Below are 18583 nucleotides of genomic sequence, written 5' to 3'. Positions count from 1 at the left end.
CTTATAAGGCCCCTAACAGTCAATTTTGAGTTTCCCGTCACATAATTTCTGAAAACAAGTGAGGTAACTTTTTCATTAATCATTATTCATTATTTTTCTGCCTTTCATTATATTACCAACACGCATGTAAAATGTGTTATTTGCCGCTCACTCACTTGAAGATGGATGTTTAGCCCAAATGAGATTCAAAAGTATATTAAAAGGAGTCTGCAAGGTTGACAGCAAAATGCATGTTTTGATTTTGATTTTTCCACAAAAAATTAAGGGATATTCATAATTTTTTTTGTGCAAATATAACCAGTTTTTATCTGTATTTTTTTGGAAAATCACAATAATGAATTCAAGTGAGGGTCAGAAAATGAAGTGAGGCCGACTTTCCTTGGCCTAAACTAATAATGGATGATGTGTACTTAGTGTTTCTATGAATATTCTCAATCATCCAGGTAGTTGAATAAAGTTAGATTAGGTTATAAATCTTTGCAACTGGACTTACTGTTTTTTTGTTGACTACAGTATCACGTCATATCTCTGACGCTTCATCAGGCCTAGTGATGTGAATTGGCTCTGTGTTATTGACCTGTGACGTCACGGTGGTAGGAGTGACGTCACACTGGAGTCGCTGAGGAATTTTCCTGATCCTTGGTTCGTAGCTGTGAGACAGGTTGTGGCGTAGTCCCCCTCCGCGATTCAAAGTTGGTTCCTCCCTGCGAACATATATTGCTTCCTTTACCCCTCTTTCGAACCACCTATGTTCTTTGTCGAGCACAATAATGTCTTTATCCTCAAAAGTATGCTTGGCTGCTTTGAGGTGCGTATAAACGGATGAATCGTTTAACCCTGTTGAGCTGGGGCGACGATGTTGGTACATCCGTTTATGGCGACTCCAGTGTGACGTCACTCCTACCACCGTGACGTCACAGGTCAATAACACAGAGCCAATTCACATCACTAGGCCTGATGAAGCGTCAGAGATATGACGTGATACTGTAGTCAACAAAAAAACAGTAAGTCCAGTTGCAAAGATTTATAACCTAATCTAACTGTACTTAGTGTTGTAACAATGGCATATAACTGGGCTTGCGATACCTTCGGTGATGCGTTGGAAAGGTCATATGCTGTGTTACAATACATTGATCAGCTGGTGATGCTAATAGGCCAGACTCGTATCCATCCCGGATTTAGGTAGAATAGTATACGCACAGTTACAAGACACCTGGGCCCGCACTTTTGCAAGTTTAAATGATAAAATGGCTACTACTTATCTACAATAATAGCCTGAAGTTTGTTTGGCTTAAAATTGGCAAGAATGATTCTGTTTTGTTACTGCGCATGTTAATGAAGTTCTTATGCTGGGGTTAATTCACGTTGCAAGAGTGTGTCTCTCGCGCAACTGCTTCCACGTCAGTCTATATCAGTACATGATGCAATGAGTTGGATTTTGTTTTGCCAATTATAAGCCTAAGAACTTGCAAACAACACAACTGTTGGAATCACATGTAAGAACCTTTTTTCTGGCCAATTTGAATTTTAAAAAATGATCTAAGTAGAGAGAGAGAGATAAAGATACTGCTTAGGGAACAACCCAAAAGTTCAATGAAGCCCTATAAACGAAAGTCCTTTCGTTAGAAGGCAAACCCCTCCCCTCTAACGTAAGTGTCAAATATCGAAAATTCCGACCCGTATTTATTGGGCACAGGGCCGTCGCTCTGGTCGATGGGTTTGTGGAGGGGTGCGACATTGCTAGGATATTAATCAAGTTTAAGAAACAATTATTTTATTTTATTTTGAAATATTTTCTTCATAAAAAATTAAAGAGTTGCTGGATTTTCAAATAAAAAAGAATCAAAGTGCGGTACAGCTGCTTTAAAAAATAAACTCACAAGTTGCAGGTACTTTGAAATCATTTTGAAGTAACCACTGTAAAATGTCAATATCGTACTTCAGAAAATACTAAAATTTTACAATTATATATTAAATCCTAAAAAAAGATCAACTTTGACCGATGTTTTAACTACTTTTTTACAAACGTAATCGGACTTTTTGACCCCCTCCCTCCCTAACAAAAAGGACTTTCGTTTATAGGGCTTCATCGAACTTTTGGGTTGTTCCCTTAATGAGGAGGATAATGATGATTAATATATTGAAAGTGATGCTGTGTTATCCTTTAATTTTTTGTGAAGAACACAAAATTAAAGGAAGGTGAAATATAACGCACAAAAAATAAATGAAAAGGCAGTGAACATGAATAAACAAGTGTTGGGAAGTGACTGGAACAGTATTGATTGTTATAGCTTGACGAATGGTGACAGAAAAAGCGTTTCATGGAAAAAAGTTCTTTTGCCGTAGTATTTCGAGATTGATTTTTTTTTTTTTTGGCAGGGATGGATAGAAGGGATTTGTTTGCAGATTGAGGAGAGAGAGACACTATGGACCACAATAGCATCATCCCATTGGCATAGTCCAATAACCTCAATTACATAATCATAGTGTTAAATTTGACCTCAAGTTGCAGAGTATGAGTTTTTGTACTCAAAATTTTAAAGGTCATTCAATGAATGTACACATGTATTGGGGTTAAAGAACTGTGCCCCTGATAGATGAGAGTGAGTGAGTGGGAGGATTTAGTCTGCACAAATTCTGTCAAATGTGTTGGTTGTAAGCTTGATGTGCTTATTTAAAGCCTTAATGTACGATCTTTTTAAATTTTTAGATTTTTCTTTTTTTCTTCTAAAATGATAATATGCAATCATTATGAAAGTTCCCAATACATTTGGACGCGAAAAACATTGGGAATTTGCAAAGAAACAACATCATAAATTTCACCTATCATTCGAAACATCTCGCACTATTTGGATCAGGACAGCGAAAGTGCGGCCTCAGAGTTAGTCTCCTCGCGGCCAGTTTAGTTACGCTCCCTCCACATGTGGAGGGAGCGTAACTCAAGCTAGTTTTGTATGAGACTACGGTTTTGCGATAAATGGTTTACATAAAGTCATAATCTAAAAAATTATGACTTTATGTCGGACCAACAGAAATTTCCGCTTTACTACAAATAGGACGAATTTGACAGTTTGCTCATAGATTTAAGTTATAACATGTGTAAGTATTACAAATATGCCAAAAAATCGGTTTTGAAAAAAATAAAGGTAAATTCTGAAAAAAGATCGTACATTATGACTTTAAAGGAAAGGAGCGATTTCTTACGGCAATTCAGGAGGATTCGGTTGCACATTATGATGATGTTGAAGGTGACAAAGATGATGATGGTGATTGTGATAATGACGACGAGGAGTGCAAGACATTTTGTCAAATGTGCAAACTTATTTTCTTGATTTGAAAGAAAGAAGTGATGTTTTTAGGAGAGTGGGATCTTAGGGAATTTCCGGAAATCTGAACTTAAAATGAATATAAAATGTTAGAAAAATAAGTTTTTGAGGTATAATAGTAGCCTTGAATGTTCTTGAATTATTAAAACCAAAAGGAACTGTTTTGGGGTCACTATGTTTAGAAAAAAAATCATTGTAATTAACAAATGCTGTAGCTTAGGAAATGCTCAAAAATGTAATTTTGCCGGATTTAATTAAAAAAAGTAAATGAGATATTTCAATTTGTCTTTTTCATTTGCGCTCAAATTTTATTGTAAAGGTGGTTTCTAGAAAGGGGGTAATTTTATTTTGCTGCAAAAGCCCTTACATCCACAAAAGGTGTGATATTAAAGAAATAATAAAATAAATAGGAAAGCTTGTAAATTGTACCAAACCTATTATTTTAGTTTCTATTCATCAACACTTTATCTGAACCCAAATTGAATCAAATCAAACAAGTAATACTTGCACAATTAAAAAAAAGCTGTTTTTCTCAAAAAGTCAAAAAGTGGATGTAAGGGTTTTTTTGGAACAAAGCTCTTCATATAAACATGTATCTAAATTACCAAGAAAGCTTCGGATCACCCTGTTGTAATGAATTAGGGCAGCTGTGTGTGTATCAATCAGTTGGACCCCATAATCTGACAAATTTGAAAAAATATGGGTCCCAAACAATTTTTTTTTTGTCTTTAGACACAAATTCTGACATGGTATACAATGTATATCACACGTTATTCTCAAATGATGGAGTCTAAGTGGACCCTTTAATTCTAAAAATTTTTAAAATATGGAGTCCCTTATGATTTTACTGTGCTAAAAGACCCCAAAATTTGGTGTAGCGAGAACCCTGCATACTCTGTGTGTGAAATATTAAGATCATGACTTCCATAGCGGATCATCCGGATGTATGGATTTTAAATGGAATTGCCTTAAAAATGCATTTGTGTGGGTCTGTTGACAAATTGTCTCCTCTGCACGCTTTAAGTTACACAACTTGATACAATCTTGATACAAATCAATTTGTCATTGCTCCCACTCATCACTTGAACTTTAACCCCCTGAGCACTACTGTCTTTCTAACAACAACTTTGATTGGTTGATGACAAGAGATATTCAGTTGAATAGCCAATAAGAATACAGTTTTGAAAATATTTCACCACATTCATTTTAAATGATGGCATTATTCTTAAACGATCACTGATTGGTTCAATAAATGAAACAACATCCATTCTGACCAATCGGCAGGTAGTTCTCATGGGGTTAAACCAGGAAATTTTTGGATTAAAATCCACATCGTTTGCTAAAGAATCTACACCATTAAATAATATAACCTAGCAGACGACGTGAATGTAATCAAGCCTGTTGTAACTAGCAGCAGTTGCCATGATCAAATTTGAGAAAAATGATATTCTATGAAAATGGGTATTTTGGTGCAAATTTGTTATCAAATCATAAATAGAGGCCTATTCCAGGACTATTTGAGTTGAAATTATTTTCTTTGTCTAATTTTTAGGAACATTTTGAGGCTTTTTAGAGATACAAATTTGCTAAATAATGTAGTGGATCATTATGTGGATCAGGTCTGGGCACTTGGCGTAGCATGGGTCATCATATGGGGGCATTAACCATGATTGGGGGGCACCAGGTCTGATGGGGGGGGGGCACAAGCCATTTTTGGCACTTTTCCTATACAATTTTGCAATTGAGGGGGGGGGGGCACATCCTCCTGTGATGCTACGCCACTGTCTGGGCAATTACAAAACTTTGATCCCATCTGACGGATTGTACCTCACAATGTTAGCTTTTCATCTTTTATGACTACCTACAATCAACGAAAAAAAGTCTTGGAACGCTTGCGTGTAAATAACGGAAAACTGTCACCCCCTCTCCCCCGTGCAATGTTGAGAAATACCAAAGTCTTCAGCGGTTTCCCAATGTGTTCCAACATTGATTGATGGGGAGGGGGGAAGGGTAAATCATTGTTGTAGATGTCATGCTTGTTCCCAGGCAAAATATACTTCATTTCAATGATCATATGAAATTCTGCACGGAATTTCGACAGAGTGTACCAAGCGTTCCAAGGACTTTTTTCGTAGATTGTAGATCTTGGTTATTAAAGAAAATGTGTTTGAAGCAACCAGTCGTTTCATAGCTGAGAAAATTGCATTGGGCTATTCCATTTAAAATCCACACTACCCATGTGGAAGATTTTGGAAATATCTTCTGCAGGGGGAGTATGAATTTCAAATGGAATGAACACATTAAATTTCATACACCCTCTGAGAAAGATTCAACTTAAATCTTCCACAGAGGGAGGGTGAGTTATAAATGGAGCTGCCTAATGTGCTTATTCCATTTGAAATTCATACTCCACGTATGGAAGATATTTCCAAAATCTTCAACAGGGGTAGTGTGGATTTTAAATGGAATAGCCCATTGAGCCTGTTTGGCACACCTTGTCACCCACCGCCTTGTATTATTAGCTGACGCAATATTGACATTGATTCCATCCGTACTCACTTGGCTGTACATACTCCATGCTTATCTGCTGTATGCATCTTTTAAAAAAGCATTTCTAGACAGCATTCTGTAGATTTGCGCAGGTTTGTTGACAAACCTCATTTCTGTTAGGGAACAAACCACAAGTTTAAAGCCATATTGTAACATTTGCAGGGGTGGACGCCCGCAATATTTTTCAAAATCCTGGTGGGTTTTTTTCACGATTGTAATCTGCTTTATTAAACTAACATACCCTGCAAAAATTAAGACGGGTGATGTAGTTTTGTCAAAATCTTGACTAAAGCACAGGAATCATCATTTAATTATTACGATAGAAATAAACACAGCGCAAGTGCATTATTTGGTCTATTTTCTCGAGCAACAAGTAATATGCGTTCATTAAACTATTTCATACATGAGAAGAAAAAAACATGTGATTTTTGCTGTTTTTATAACTAAATTATCACTAAAAATATTGGAAAATAGAACCAAATATAAATGCATCAACCCACCCGAAAAATGAATCAAGCCTACATGACGCGAACGCGTATGAAAGCAGTACGCGGAGTGCACATTCTACACAATCAATACATGGTTTGGAGTTTTCTAATGCTTGCTCTAATTGGTTCTCGCTATCTAATAGTGTAAGAAAGTATATTAATGCATTATTTTTGTGATTCTTTATATCTTACAGCTCAAAGCAGTCAAGTCTGGTGGGGTCATGTGGGCAGCAGCCACAGCTCTCTCTTATTTTTACATGGTAAGTTTTTTTTTGTCTTGTTTATTTTGCAAGCTTGTTCCAGATGTGAAATTCTATGACGCCAGAGGTTCATAGCCTGTTCTTGAAAAACATTTCTTGGAATTATACCACTTCTTCTTCTTCTTCTTCCTTATAAGTGCCCCCCTCATATGTATGAGTATTATCGCACTTTGCTTTGCATACAGACAAGCTGTACTTATTTTTTACTCTGGAACCTAGAGTAGATGAGTGTATTTTTGAAGTACAGTCAACAGTACCGGGATGATCCCCTGCTCTTTTCGAATGTGAGAAAATATGCATGTACACAGGGCCGACAACTTAAAGTGCCCTCCGAAGCACTAAGCAAGTAGATAGAGTGAAGTGCCGTGCTCAAGGACACAAAGAGCTAGCCAAGCTCAGGCAGACCTCGGATTCGAACCCTTGACCCTTGGATTCACAGTCCAACGCCTTAACCGCTAGGCCACGCTCGACCCCCTGGCCCATGTCAGCATTTCGTCACATGTTGCAGGTTATTCTTATGTTGTCTTGCAACCACAATGTTAAGTCTATGTTATGGAAGTCATATTCGCATGTAACTATGAATTTGAGATAATAATCTGATTTCCATTTTCCGAGTGACACTGTTTCACATCCTATCCCAGATGTTATCATGGTGGTATTTCTGGTGGCAAAAGTTTGTTGACCTGTTACTACACTGGAATTTCAGTGACTCAAGACAAGTGGTACATTATTTATGATAAGAAAGAGGTACCGCTAGAACGTACCTCATTTCTTACCATATATAACTAGATTTCGCGGTTCTCGGGTTGGGTGGTTCTCGTGATAGGACTATCTCTAATTACCCAACACCCGTTACCCATATAGGCCTACCTACCCTGACCTTTTAAACTACTATGCTCTACGCATGCTACCACATATGCACCCCAGAAATAGTCAAGTTCTGCTGTAATAGGCCTCTGCACATGTGCCGTATTGAAATAAATAGGCCTATTGATTAGATGAGATGCACCGCACGATTAGCCACACTGTAATGCTTTCCGATGCTCGCACTGCGCCCGTCGGCACTCCACGAACTACCGGTACGCGATAGCGCACCGCAAGCACGCGATGCGCACCACGGGCACGTGTTGGCGAGCCGCGCGCACGTGTTGGCGAGCCGCGCGCACGTGATAGCGCGCGGACAGAGGGACGGACACGCCATGATTAGTATTATAATGAACCTCTTGTCTTGAATCAACTGAAATTTCAGTGAAGTAATTGGATTCCTTGCCCCTATAATATACATAACTTTTGTTACCAGTTTGTGGTTATTCTTTGAGAAAAATGCAAAATTAGTCACAAAATTTATCAGGGGGTGTAGTACCACCTTAAGTAGTTCATAACTGATGTAGCTATTGTTTTCACTTATATATCAATTTCTTACATCCTTGCCCTCATTGTCACACATAATTCAGTAGCATCTTTAATATAATATGCCCCTTGAAATAACCTTATCCTCCCATTATGATGACTCCATCAAGCTATTATTAATTTATGCACAAAAAATTGAAAAAATGCATGCTTAACCGCGTTGTACTGTTGACATACATACATGATACGTCTCAGATCATTTACCAAAACCTCTTCAAATCAAGAACTGAGAAGCCATATGATGCTGACTTCACTAAGATCTCAAATATGTGCATCTCTGAGGGTGCAGTTCAAAACCCTAATATATCTGTACATTCATTGAATGACCTTTGAGTATGCTGGGTACAGAAACTCATACTCCAACTCTTTGAGGTCAAAGTTTGAGCTATGATTGTTATATGAGGGTTCAATGAACTGAGGCATTGAGGATGAGAGCATTTAGACTCATAGTACTTGTGAGCGTTCTGAAGTGCATCTTGTAACAATTTGCATGCTCAAGGAGGCGTTGGCATATGAGCCGGAGAAGCACTTGAATTATTGCAAGGGAATCTGGTTTCAAGAAGTGAAACATGGAGGATTTGTTAGCAAATTTGAAACAATATACTTTATATTAAGAACAATGCACTGGTGTGACTGACAGATGGAGTGGATGTGCAAGAATGTCCAATCTACAAAAGCTGCCAGATGACATAATGTGTACAATATATATGTGACCCGTTACAGGAAAAGGTACCTTAAGTCGGGAGCTACATATGCCTTATTTTGCTAGTAACAAATGCATTCTAAACCAATCATTAATCCTATTGTTGTAGAGGATAATAAGCTTGTACCTGTCTATAGAACTGTTTGTTATACAGCTCTAGTCTTTATTTGATATGGCTAATCCCTGTTCAAGTGGCGTGAGTGGTGGGTTACAAAAGCATTGTATTGTATTTGTATAGGTATGTAGCCACCCACTAACAATGAGAGGACATTCCTGAACCTCGTTGACTTGTAGATGATTTGAAATGACCGCCACTTCAGATTGTCATTATTGTTTGATATTTTCTGCCAACATTGGGGAAAAAGAGACACTTGTAGCAGCCGACATAAGGTACCTTTCGCTGTAACGGGTCACATATGATCTGCTACAATGTACCATGAAATGAGCGTTTATGAAGTCACCAAGTTGGGTGATTTTGAGACATCCTGGCTGATGTTCTTTGTTGTACAAGCCAGTGGTATATGTCCCGTTGTGCTCCCATTCACAAAGGACATACAGACGTACTACTGGCTTGAACAGGTGCGTAAGAAACAAACAACACCTACGAAGTAGCCAGGGCATCTCGAAACTGTCAGCTTGCGACTTATGCTCATTTAGTGGTAGCAGGTCACATAATATTGCACACAAAAGTATCCATACACTTACAATTAAAGCAATATATCTTAAAGACACTAAACTTAAATTAGGGCCTAGTCAATCTAGATGGAGAATTTTGTTCTGCATATTTTGATACCTCATTTGACATTCATTCCCTCTAGTTATACCAATTTGGATGGAGAAAGAGAGCATTTTAAAAATGACATATTTGGGATATTTCTTCCTTCAGGGCGATTCCCTCCGGCTTTTGGAACGGGTTCATTACAGTGTGACGATCGACTCTCCCTCCCTGACAGTGTTACTGATCCACACTCCCTCTCTGTGCTCTTAATTAGCTTGTTTCGAGAGAAACATCTGTAAATCATTGTCACTTTTTAATGCTCTCTTTTTCCATTCAAAGTGGCACAAGTTGGGAAAATAAAGTCGTATTGTGCCGAATCAGGTGTCAAAATACGCAGAACAAACTTTTCCGTCTATTGACTACTTCGTTTGGTAATTTAGGTTTAGTGTCTTAAGATATTGCATTTGTGCACAGGGACTTTTTGTGCGTATTATATACTGGAAGACAGCGATAAAAAGACTATAGTTTGTGTCTGACGTCATCTGTCAATCAAACTCGTGCACGGTTTGTTTTACAAGTTTCGTGATGATGTGAGTTGATGAACGCGGCGATAAAATCGGGTGCCTTATTGTTAATTTTGCACCTTCAAACACACAACCATCTCAAAAGTTAGGTCTTTATAGTAGGAAACTTTCTTTCACGAAGGCACCATGTCAACAATGCTTTTTGCTTTGTAAAATTACATAATTTTTCGCCATTTTGTGCTATTCCTTTTCTCCGATCGGCACCAGATAAATCGACCTTTCTCTTGCGCTCTATTAACCAATCATGGATCGTAGGGAATTTGATTGACAGTGACATCAGACACAAACTAGTCGTTTTATCTCTGTCTTCAATTATATAATGCAGACATTTTCCAATGTCATAGGATTCCATTCAATCATGTGATAGATACATGGCTTGGTCTCAAAGCAATACTTTTATTTTCTTAATTATTCACCAGTCATTGAGAGTATGCCATACTTTCATAACTTCAGGGTCTGGTAAGCGTCGAACATGATAGTCGGCAAATTCTTGAATCGTTTGAATAATTTTCAATTTGAGACGTGATAAATAAAACAAACCCATTACCGCCAAGTTGCGACTTGTCTGTAAGTATCTAGTTCAGCTAGGTGTAAATATTGATGAGTCTTGAGCTGTGGAAAATGAAATTTTGAAGAGGGTAGTGCATGAATGTTCTATCCGCAGTAGCTGCTCTATAGAAATTTGGCCAGTTCTGCATTCTGTAATACTACAGCAATGTAAGAATATGACACCTGGCAGCAATTACAGATGGGACCTTTGATATGTGCAGGCTTGACATTTGGCAACTTTGCCGGATACAAAAAGTTAACTGTCTCTGATGAACGACAGTGTTGCCAAGACTTTCTAACACTATGGTGCGGTAAATGGGCCTAACAGGTTGCAGTAAATAGCTCTGAAGTAGCCCAATCTGAAAAGTACCAACATTGAATATTTTACCATTTTACTGAACCGGCAAATGGGCTACTCCAGCTGAAATTTTGCGCCCAAGATATGTTTCTTTTAGATGATGTGAACAAAGATGTAGTGAATTGTGGTAACCACACCAGAAGTGTACATACCAAGTCCCCTCCCTGTTAAGAATAAAAGTCCCGCATGTACGACTGCACAGTCACAAAAAAAATCCCCAAATGACTGTTATTTAACTTTGATTCACTACATACCAGTAACCAGGTGATGCTCATTTATGAAATGTTAATGTCTTCTAAAAAATTTCGCTTCATGTGAAATTGAAAATACAATAATGAGTAGGCCTACTACTTTTTTTTTACTTGTTGAATGAACTTTCTTTTTATAAGCCCCATTAACTTTGTACCAGGTGATGGTCATTATATGATTTGTGAATATGTTTTAAATTAAAATTATTGTTTCATGTGGAATTGAAAATATATAATCATGATCAGAAAAGGAGAAAAACATGACTTGTCAAAAGTTTTAAAGGATTCTGTGAAACATTATCTCCGGATCAGAACATATTGATGATGTTGACACAGACTTCATACTTCTCTTTCCTCATGCTTCAATAATTTGTGACCAAGTTCCTTTCAAATAGTCCAATATCAATTTCACAATTATACATGGAGAAGAAACGTAGGTATCTTAGGTGCGTCACTATGGACCACAATGGCCTCATCCCAGTGGTATAGTTCAATAACCCCAAGTAAACAATCATAATGCAAAATTTGACCTCAAGTTGCAGAGTATGAGTTTTTGTACCTAAATTATCAAAGGTAATTCAATCAATGTACAGATGTATTGGGGTTAAAGAACTGTGCCTTGATAGATGAACATGTTGTAGATCTTATAGTGTTAGCTGTGAGTAAATTTGCCGTCTTCTATTTTTATTTCAAAAGTAGGCCTTATTGTCATGTATGTGAAACAGAAAGAGGTAGAAGCTTAAGGGAAAGCACTCAGATCTGCTCGCAAAACAGGATGTAGATTTAAAATGATGCGATGCTCTTATGCGGAAAAGCAGCTCGGTTTTCAGCTTTTCAATAAAATATGATCGTAACATGATCATCGATGTAGCATATGTTTTTTGTTTTTTTAGAGGCAGTCAAGTTGTATGGGGTTAATAATGAATCGGCAGAGGCGTAGATTTGAGATAATAACTCTACATAAAGTGATTTTATGTGGGAATTATTTAAAAGGGTAGATAATATGACAATATTTGTGTTAAATGTAGTAATGCTAGAAGCCCTACTTCAGTATTTGTGCTAGATATGTTTTGATAGGGTGTTTTGAATTCGGGACAATGTATACGAGTAAAATTCACTCGTACAATGAGTAAAATTTGTTTGTAAATATAAGTGAGCAGCAAAAATCAATGTTTAGTGGTTCAATATAAGTAACACGATGGGATGTATCGGATGTTAGCATAATTGCATGATCCTTGTAATGCGAGACATTCAAAAGTGAAAACAGAGAAGTGGATTTTGACATACCTTCTCTGCAGTTTTTGTTTTTGCGTACCAATTATACTTAAGCCAAATAAAAAAAGATGTTTGCTTGCCCTCAACCGACCGACCCTGATTTTGGAAATCAGAAAAAAGTTTGTTTAATCAGAAAAAAGTTTGTTTTTTCTATTTACTGTACAAAAGAATACCGACCCTATTTTTGGAAATTCCTGAACAAGTTTTTTTTTTTTTCTTTTCAAATTTTTGCATTCTGAAGATGTTAAAAAAATGTATTTTAGAGCTTGTCTTCAACATTTTAGTTGTTTTGTAATGTTAGTTGATTCATTTTGAAACCAAATTGGCTGATTTTTCATATTTTGAGCCTTAATAAATACAAACAATAGAGTTTGCTAGTACTTTAAAAAAAAGAGAAAAAAAAGAAATCCTGACCGACCGACCCAATTGTTAAAATTCAGTTGAGGGCAAGCAAACAATTTTTTTTCTTGGCCTTATAGAAGAGAGTAAAGACGCCAAAAGTAAATTTGGGAAGTAAAACGCAAAGGTTTTGGAGTTGATGAGATCATGCCGGGTTTTGTGTTGCACCCCAGTTATACTGTGATTTGGACTAAATATTCCAAAACACTACACTTATTCATGGAAGAAGAATAGAGCACGAATAGAGCACTCCGATCGTCGATGTGAGGTCAGCGATCGTCACGCTTGCAACATGTGGACGTAGATGGCAGCAGCATTTTTCTGTCATTAGCATAAGTCTCCACAATACTACGCAGTACTATCGTAGGTGGCAGCATCATTTGTCTGCAGTTTTCAGTAGGCTATCACACAGGGTAATACACAGGGGAAGCCGACGCTGTCGCCATCTTTTTGTATTGCGCTAGTCACGGCTGTTCGTTTCAACGCGAAAGTAGAAACTAGGTTTATCGCGCGTAGTCTTTTTACGCAGTCGTTTAAGAGGTAAAAGATCATAGCGTAAATGAAGGCGCTCAGATGCGCTTGGAACAAAAACACAAAAACTCTTATAAAACACGTTTTTTACAGTATACAGACAAACTAAAGGCAGTAACTTTAAAAGGAGATTACAAATTCATTATACAATATATTTTCATTCGTTTTAGCTTGAATAATTTTGCGTAAAGGCTACTCAAAATGTGCAAGTACAACATGAACGATTTTTACTCAAATCTGCACATACCTCCGATTGCGACAAAACACTCATTTATTTTCAATAAATTGTGAAAGATATAGTTAATTTCAATATTACAGAATACATATATACCGATTGACATAATTTATTCCGTTGAAATTACTTGTGCAAGATTTATGTCATACTGAATTACAGCCTTCTCAACTTGTACTAAAAAACGCATGTAAAAACTTCATCGCAGCGTGCATTCAATTTTCAAATAACAGGCTAAGATGGTCACCCGCGGATCACAGTGGATGTGGTGGTCATAGGTTAAAGTTTCACAAAAGAAGTTAAAAATTGTAGGCCTAATACCGGTAGGCCTACCACGAATGAATCAGTGAGAAAAATTGAATAAATACCTTTAAACGTTAGATTTTACCCATGTTTTCTTTAAAATAACGGCAATTGTGCAAATATCATAATAGAGGAGGGATTTATTATAATTAAAAGTTGCCTACAAATCCTTGTTGGCTAAAGGAGTACCTATAGGCCCCAGGCCTACTATCTATAGAGAATATTACATCTGAAGTTGTAAGTTCTAAAAATCTATATATCAAAAATGCTATACTGGATTGTAGCCCCCCTGTCACAATGACGAGGAAGGTTTAGGCTCATGCACGGAGGCCTAGGGCCTATTGCTTAAAAGTTCCGTTTTTTTACGGACGTCAAAAAAATTTATAGGCCCGCTGTCGCTTTTATAAAAAATATATTGTTTCTCCGTTTAAAATACCTATAATTCTCTGTAAAAGCAATAACAAGCCATACATGCATTTATATACCGTATAGGCCTATAATATAAAAACAAACATTAGGCCTATATAAAAGCAGAAACATATTTCTGCAAGCCTAAAACGGACACTTTCACTGGAGGAAGTTTTGGATGAGAAAATATTGATGAGAACATATTGATGAGAAACGGCCAAAATGGTAAGATTTTTTTAAATTGCTGTTGGTAGAGAGATTTAATTTTCTCACCGTAGTGTCAGTGTGTGTCAATCATTATTTTCTCATTGAAACTAGTGAGATATGCTAGTCCCCAGTAAATTGAGCTAACCACAAACATTACTTTTTTCTCATCCAAAAAACATGAGAAAATTTACATTCTTTTCATTTTGGCCGTTTCTCATCAAAATGTCCGTTTTCTCATGAAAAACTTCCTGTAGGCTTAGTCATGCATGCGCTTGAGCAACTTGTCCGTCGGGTTATGGAAGCGGAACAGGAAAATGGAAAAGGAAAAGAGAAGGAAGAAGAATATAACAGGAAATGAGAAGAGCGCCCCAGGGGAAGAGCAGGGAAAGAGGAGGATCATAAATATGAAGAATAGAAATTAGAGTATTGTTCCGCCTATATAATAACAGTCTGAAATCGGCCTTTTTTTTTAATGAGCTCACATCGCTAACCATTTTCAACAAAATTTGAACACCTGCATTTATAAGCGTCAGGACCAAATATATTCCGTGTTAAATTTGAAATAAATTCACAAATTTAGCCACTGACATGATGACTGAGGACAATATTCTTTTTGGCGGACAAAATTTGAGAAAAACCCAAATTGGCCATAGGTACCAAAATTGACCTTTAATACAAAATGGCCTCATAGGCTTACCAGATGACCACAAAATCAGGCCATGCTCGCGATATAGGCCTACGAGCCAATATGGTGGCTTTGTAGACTAGTAGGGCCTATAACGGCCCACACAATGCACAGTTTCAGGGGCTATGTTAAACGCATTATTGAATTTCACTTTCATGCAAGTTTTCCCCTGGCTCTAGATGTTAGGCCCTGCCTGGGACAAAATTGACTAAAATGTGTTATGTAAGAATACATTTTGCCTTTGGGCCTGTTTCAAATCAAGATTAACTTTATTGTACCAACCCAAATAAAGTGAAAAATTCGTGTGCATCATGTGCATTCGTGTGCATGATGCGCGCATTTTGCAGTTTGCAGCTTTGGAGTGAGACCTTTACCATGTTTACCGACCGCAATAGGTTCTTTTTTGTACATTATAATAATGTGTATATATTTTCAGGCATGAGAATTTTCAGTTTTTTTAAGTCAAAATTTCATGGCAATAACTTTATTTAATTTCAGCCTGTTTTTTTTTGTAGGCCCTACTTCTTGCCCAATTTCATGCGCATTTTCAGGGTTTTTTAGGCCTCTTAGGCCTACAAAAAAAAAAAAATCATTGAAAACATAATGTAGGCTTATATGATAAAAACTTTTCACCTAACCCGCCCCTTGCAGATGTTATCGCTGCTTATGAAATCTGCCCCCCTCCCCATTCGTTTAGGCGAGGCATATACTTTTTGAAAAAGGATGCGAAAATCCAATAGGCTATTTATATGAGTCAACTGTCATTTTGCTCTTTAGGCCTCAAAATAGTAGGCCCCTAGACCTTGATTTGCATGAGCACTTAATTGAGCATGCAGTTGAGGTGCCGGGGTAGGGGTAGAAAAAGGGTAGGTATAGGCTCTTACTATTATTTTTACTATTGTGGATGCTTGTGGCTTGTTCGTACAAAGCCAGTGACTATATTGACCATGCATCGATAATTCCGATATTCCTATGAGAATGCATGGGTCATATTAATTAGGCCTATTTTTAGCCAACTATGGCTGGTCCATATTATTTTTTGGAGTTTATTTTATGCAATACTTGCACAGGCCTAATAGATATGTGTACTTATCAACTTACTGACGGCATCCCCTTTTTAGAGCTATAGTACCATCCCTCCCTCCCCGGGTTGAGGTGATTTTTAGCATAGTATAGGCCTAATGGTCATTCAAGGAGGGGAAGTTATGCTGCATGTCGTCATTCATGAAAATGTAGGCCTACACATGTTGCTATAATTATAATACCGATCGTAGTCACATCGTAGGCCTAAACCCGTTGATGTTGAATAGAATAATTAATGTCGTTTACTTCTTTTTTTTTTTATTAAATCGTGTTTTATTTTTATTTGTTTATCATCATACGGTAAGTATTAGGCCCTAGGCCTAGTAATAATGCTATTATACAATTTCATCAAGTTTAGTCAAGTCATTTTAAGCAGGGCGTGGAAATAAAACGGGAAATATTTACTTTTCAAGAACTTTAAAAATAAATTATTTTTTATTTTTTATTGATTTTGTTGAAATATTATTCTTTCAAAAACAATAGCACTTCGTTCCTATCTAATACCGGTACATATAATAGGCCTAAGCAGAGATTAGAAAACAGGGGAATAGGGCCTAATTGTTTATTAATTATTATCATCATCCCCATTATCGTTATTGTTATTATTGTTATCGTTGTATGTACCGGTAATTGAAATTTCTATTGTTATTACATTTATATTTATTTTTATTATTATTATTATTATTATTATTATTATTATTATTATTATTATTATTATTATTATTATTATTATTATTATTATTATTATTATTATTATTATTATTATTATTATTATTATTATTATTATTATTATTATTATTATTATTATTATTATTATTATTATTATTATTATTATTATTATTATTATTATTATTATTATTATTATTATTATTATTATTATTATTATTATTATTGGCTCTGAGCGGAGCTTATCAGTGCCTTTGTCATGCAACTAACTAGCATTCATTTTCAGGCCACAATACGCTGTTGGTTTTATGCTAAGGATCATTTAATGACTGATATGAAGACTTAAGTTTCGTTTCTAAGTTTGGCTAAGTTATTTTCGAATCGATTGCACTCCAGATTTTATTGAAATTCAGGCGATAAAAGTATTATTTTTGAGTAAAAAAGACCAAAATAGTCACGATAATCGAGTTATATCTTGGTTCCTGTGTGTGCTAGAGATTATTCTGGTCTGTATGATTTAAGATCATCGTAATACAGACGGAAACCAATGGAGGTACATTTCTTAAGATTTAGTTCAGATCAGAAATTATTTGACTACTTCTTAACTTTTCTTCACTATTTCTTTATAATTTAAATAAAGAGATAGGTAAGGAATGTCAAAAATAGTCAAGAACATGTCTGAATCTTGAATAAATCCCGAATAAATCTGAACAAATGACTTTTCTGGGGACTATTTGGCTTGCGCAAGTGCAGTACGAAAGCACTGTGCCGATTTTTTTGTTAAAGGTCACGTTTTTACCGATAAGCTGCGATGCTCAACAAACTTCGTACTTTTCTATGAGGCTATTTTGAACCAATAAATCGATTAGTTTTTCTTGATTGATGACATCACCATTTCTGAACCAATCAGCAAACAGTTTTGTGTGATTGATCGATTCTTGCAGTAGTCTCCACAGCAGCCAGTTGGGTTCCGCCCCTTCCACACAAACATTTTTGTGGAGGGAGCGTAACCAAACTGGCTGCATAGGAGACTAAGTTCACTGACCCACTGACCTTGCAAACTCAACCACAGAGAGCTACGGTGCATAATCGAGGTGAAAATACGCTAGTTTGTTTACCATTCTGAGCTCATGAGCTTCTGGTAAATGTCATTCCCAAGCATTTACGAGCATACCATAATATTTTTTTTATTAAATATAAAGATGTTTATTTAAGTTATTTGTAAAATTCAGCGATGGACTTAATATAGAAGTGCTTTGAATTCGAGGTAGACGCGGGACTCGACCGGCATGACAAGTTGAACATGTGAAGTTCCAAATTCGGAAGCCATGTACTACTATTCCATGTACGTAGGTCTCACACGAACTGCTCCGAGGTTATACTGACTACTAGATTGTCTACTTTTGTACTTTCGTAAGTGATGAAATTGAAGAAAAAATCATGAAGTGAAATCTATCAGAAATAAACACTGATGTGATGTAGGCTAGTCCTGCTTAATCGAGTACAGCATCCAGACCAGGCAGATCCAGATCCGAACAGAACTTACGATTGTTCGGTTGGACGGGGTTGGACGGGTTCAACACACATGACACAACAGACA

At 36.6% G+C, this 18583-nt stretch overlaps 1 protein-coding gene across 1 annotated transcript in view; it reads left to right on the top strand.

Moving 5' to 3' along the window:
- LOC140142761 (dolichyl-diphosphooligosaccharide--protein glycosyltransferase subunit STT3B-like) overlaps positions 1-18583 on the top strand; it is a 170409-nt gene that overhangs the window by 117902 nt on the left and 33924 nt on the right. Inside the window, 1 exon segment of the mRNA XM_072164750.1 lies at positions 6559-6628. Coding sequence (XP_072020851.1) covers positions 6559-6628 — 70 coding nt within the window.

The sequence above is a fragment of the Amphiura filiformis genome, chromosome 20 (genome assembly GCF_039555335.1).
Source record: "Amphiura filiformis chromosome 20, Afil_fr2py, whole genome shotgun sequence".
Classification (NCBI taxonomy): domain Eukaryota; kingdom Metazoa; phylum Echinodermata; class Ophiuroidea; order Amphilepidida; family Amphiuridae; genus Amphiura; species Amphiura filiformis.
Note: the sequence above shows the minus strand (reverse complement) of the source record. Positions and strands in the feature narration are given on the sequence as shown.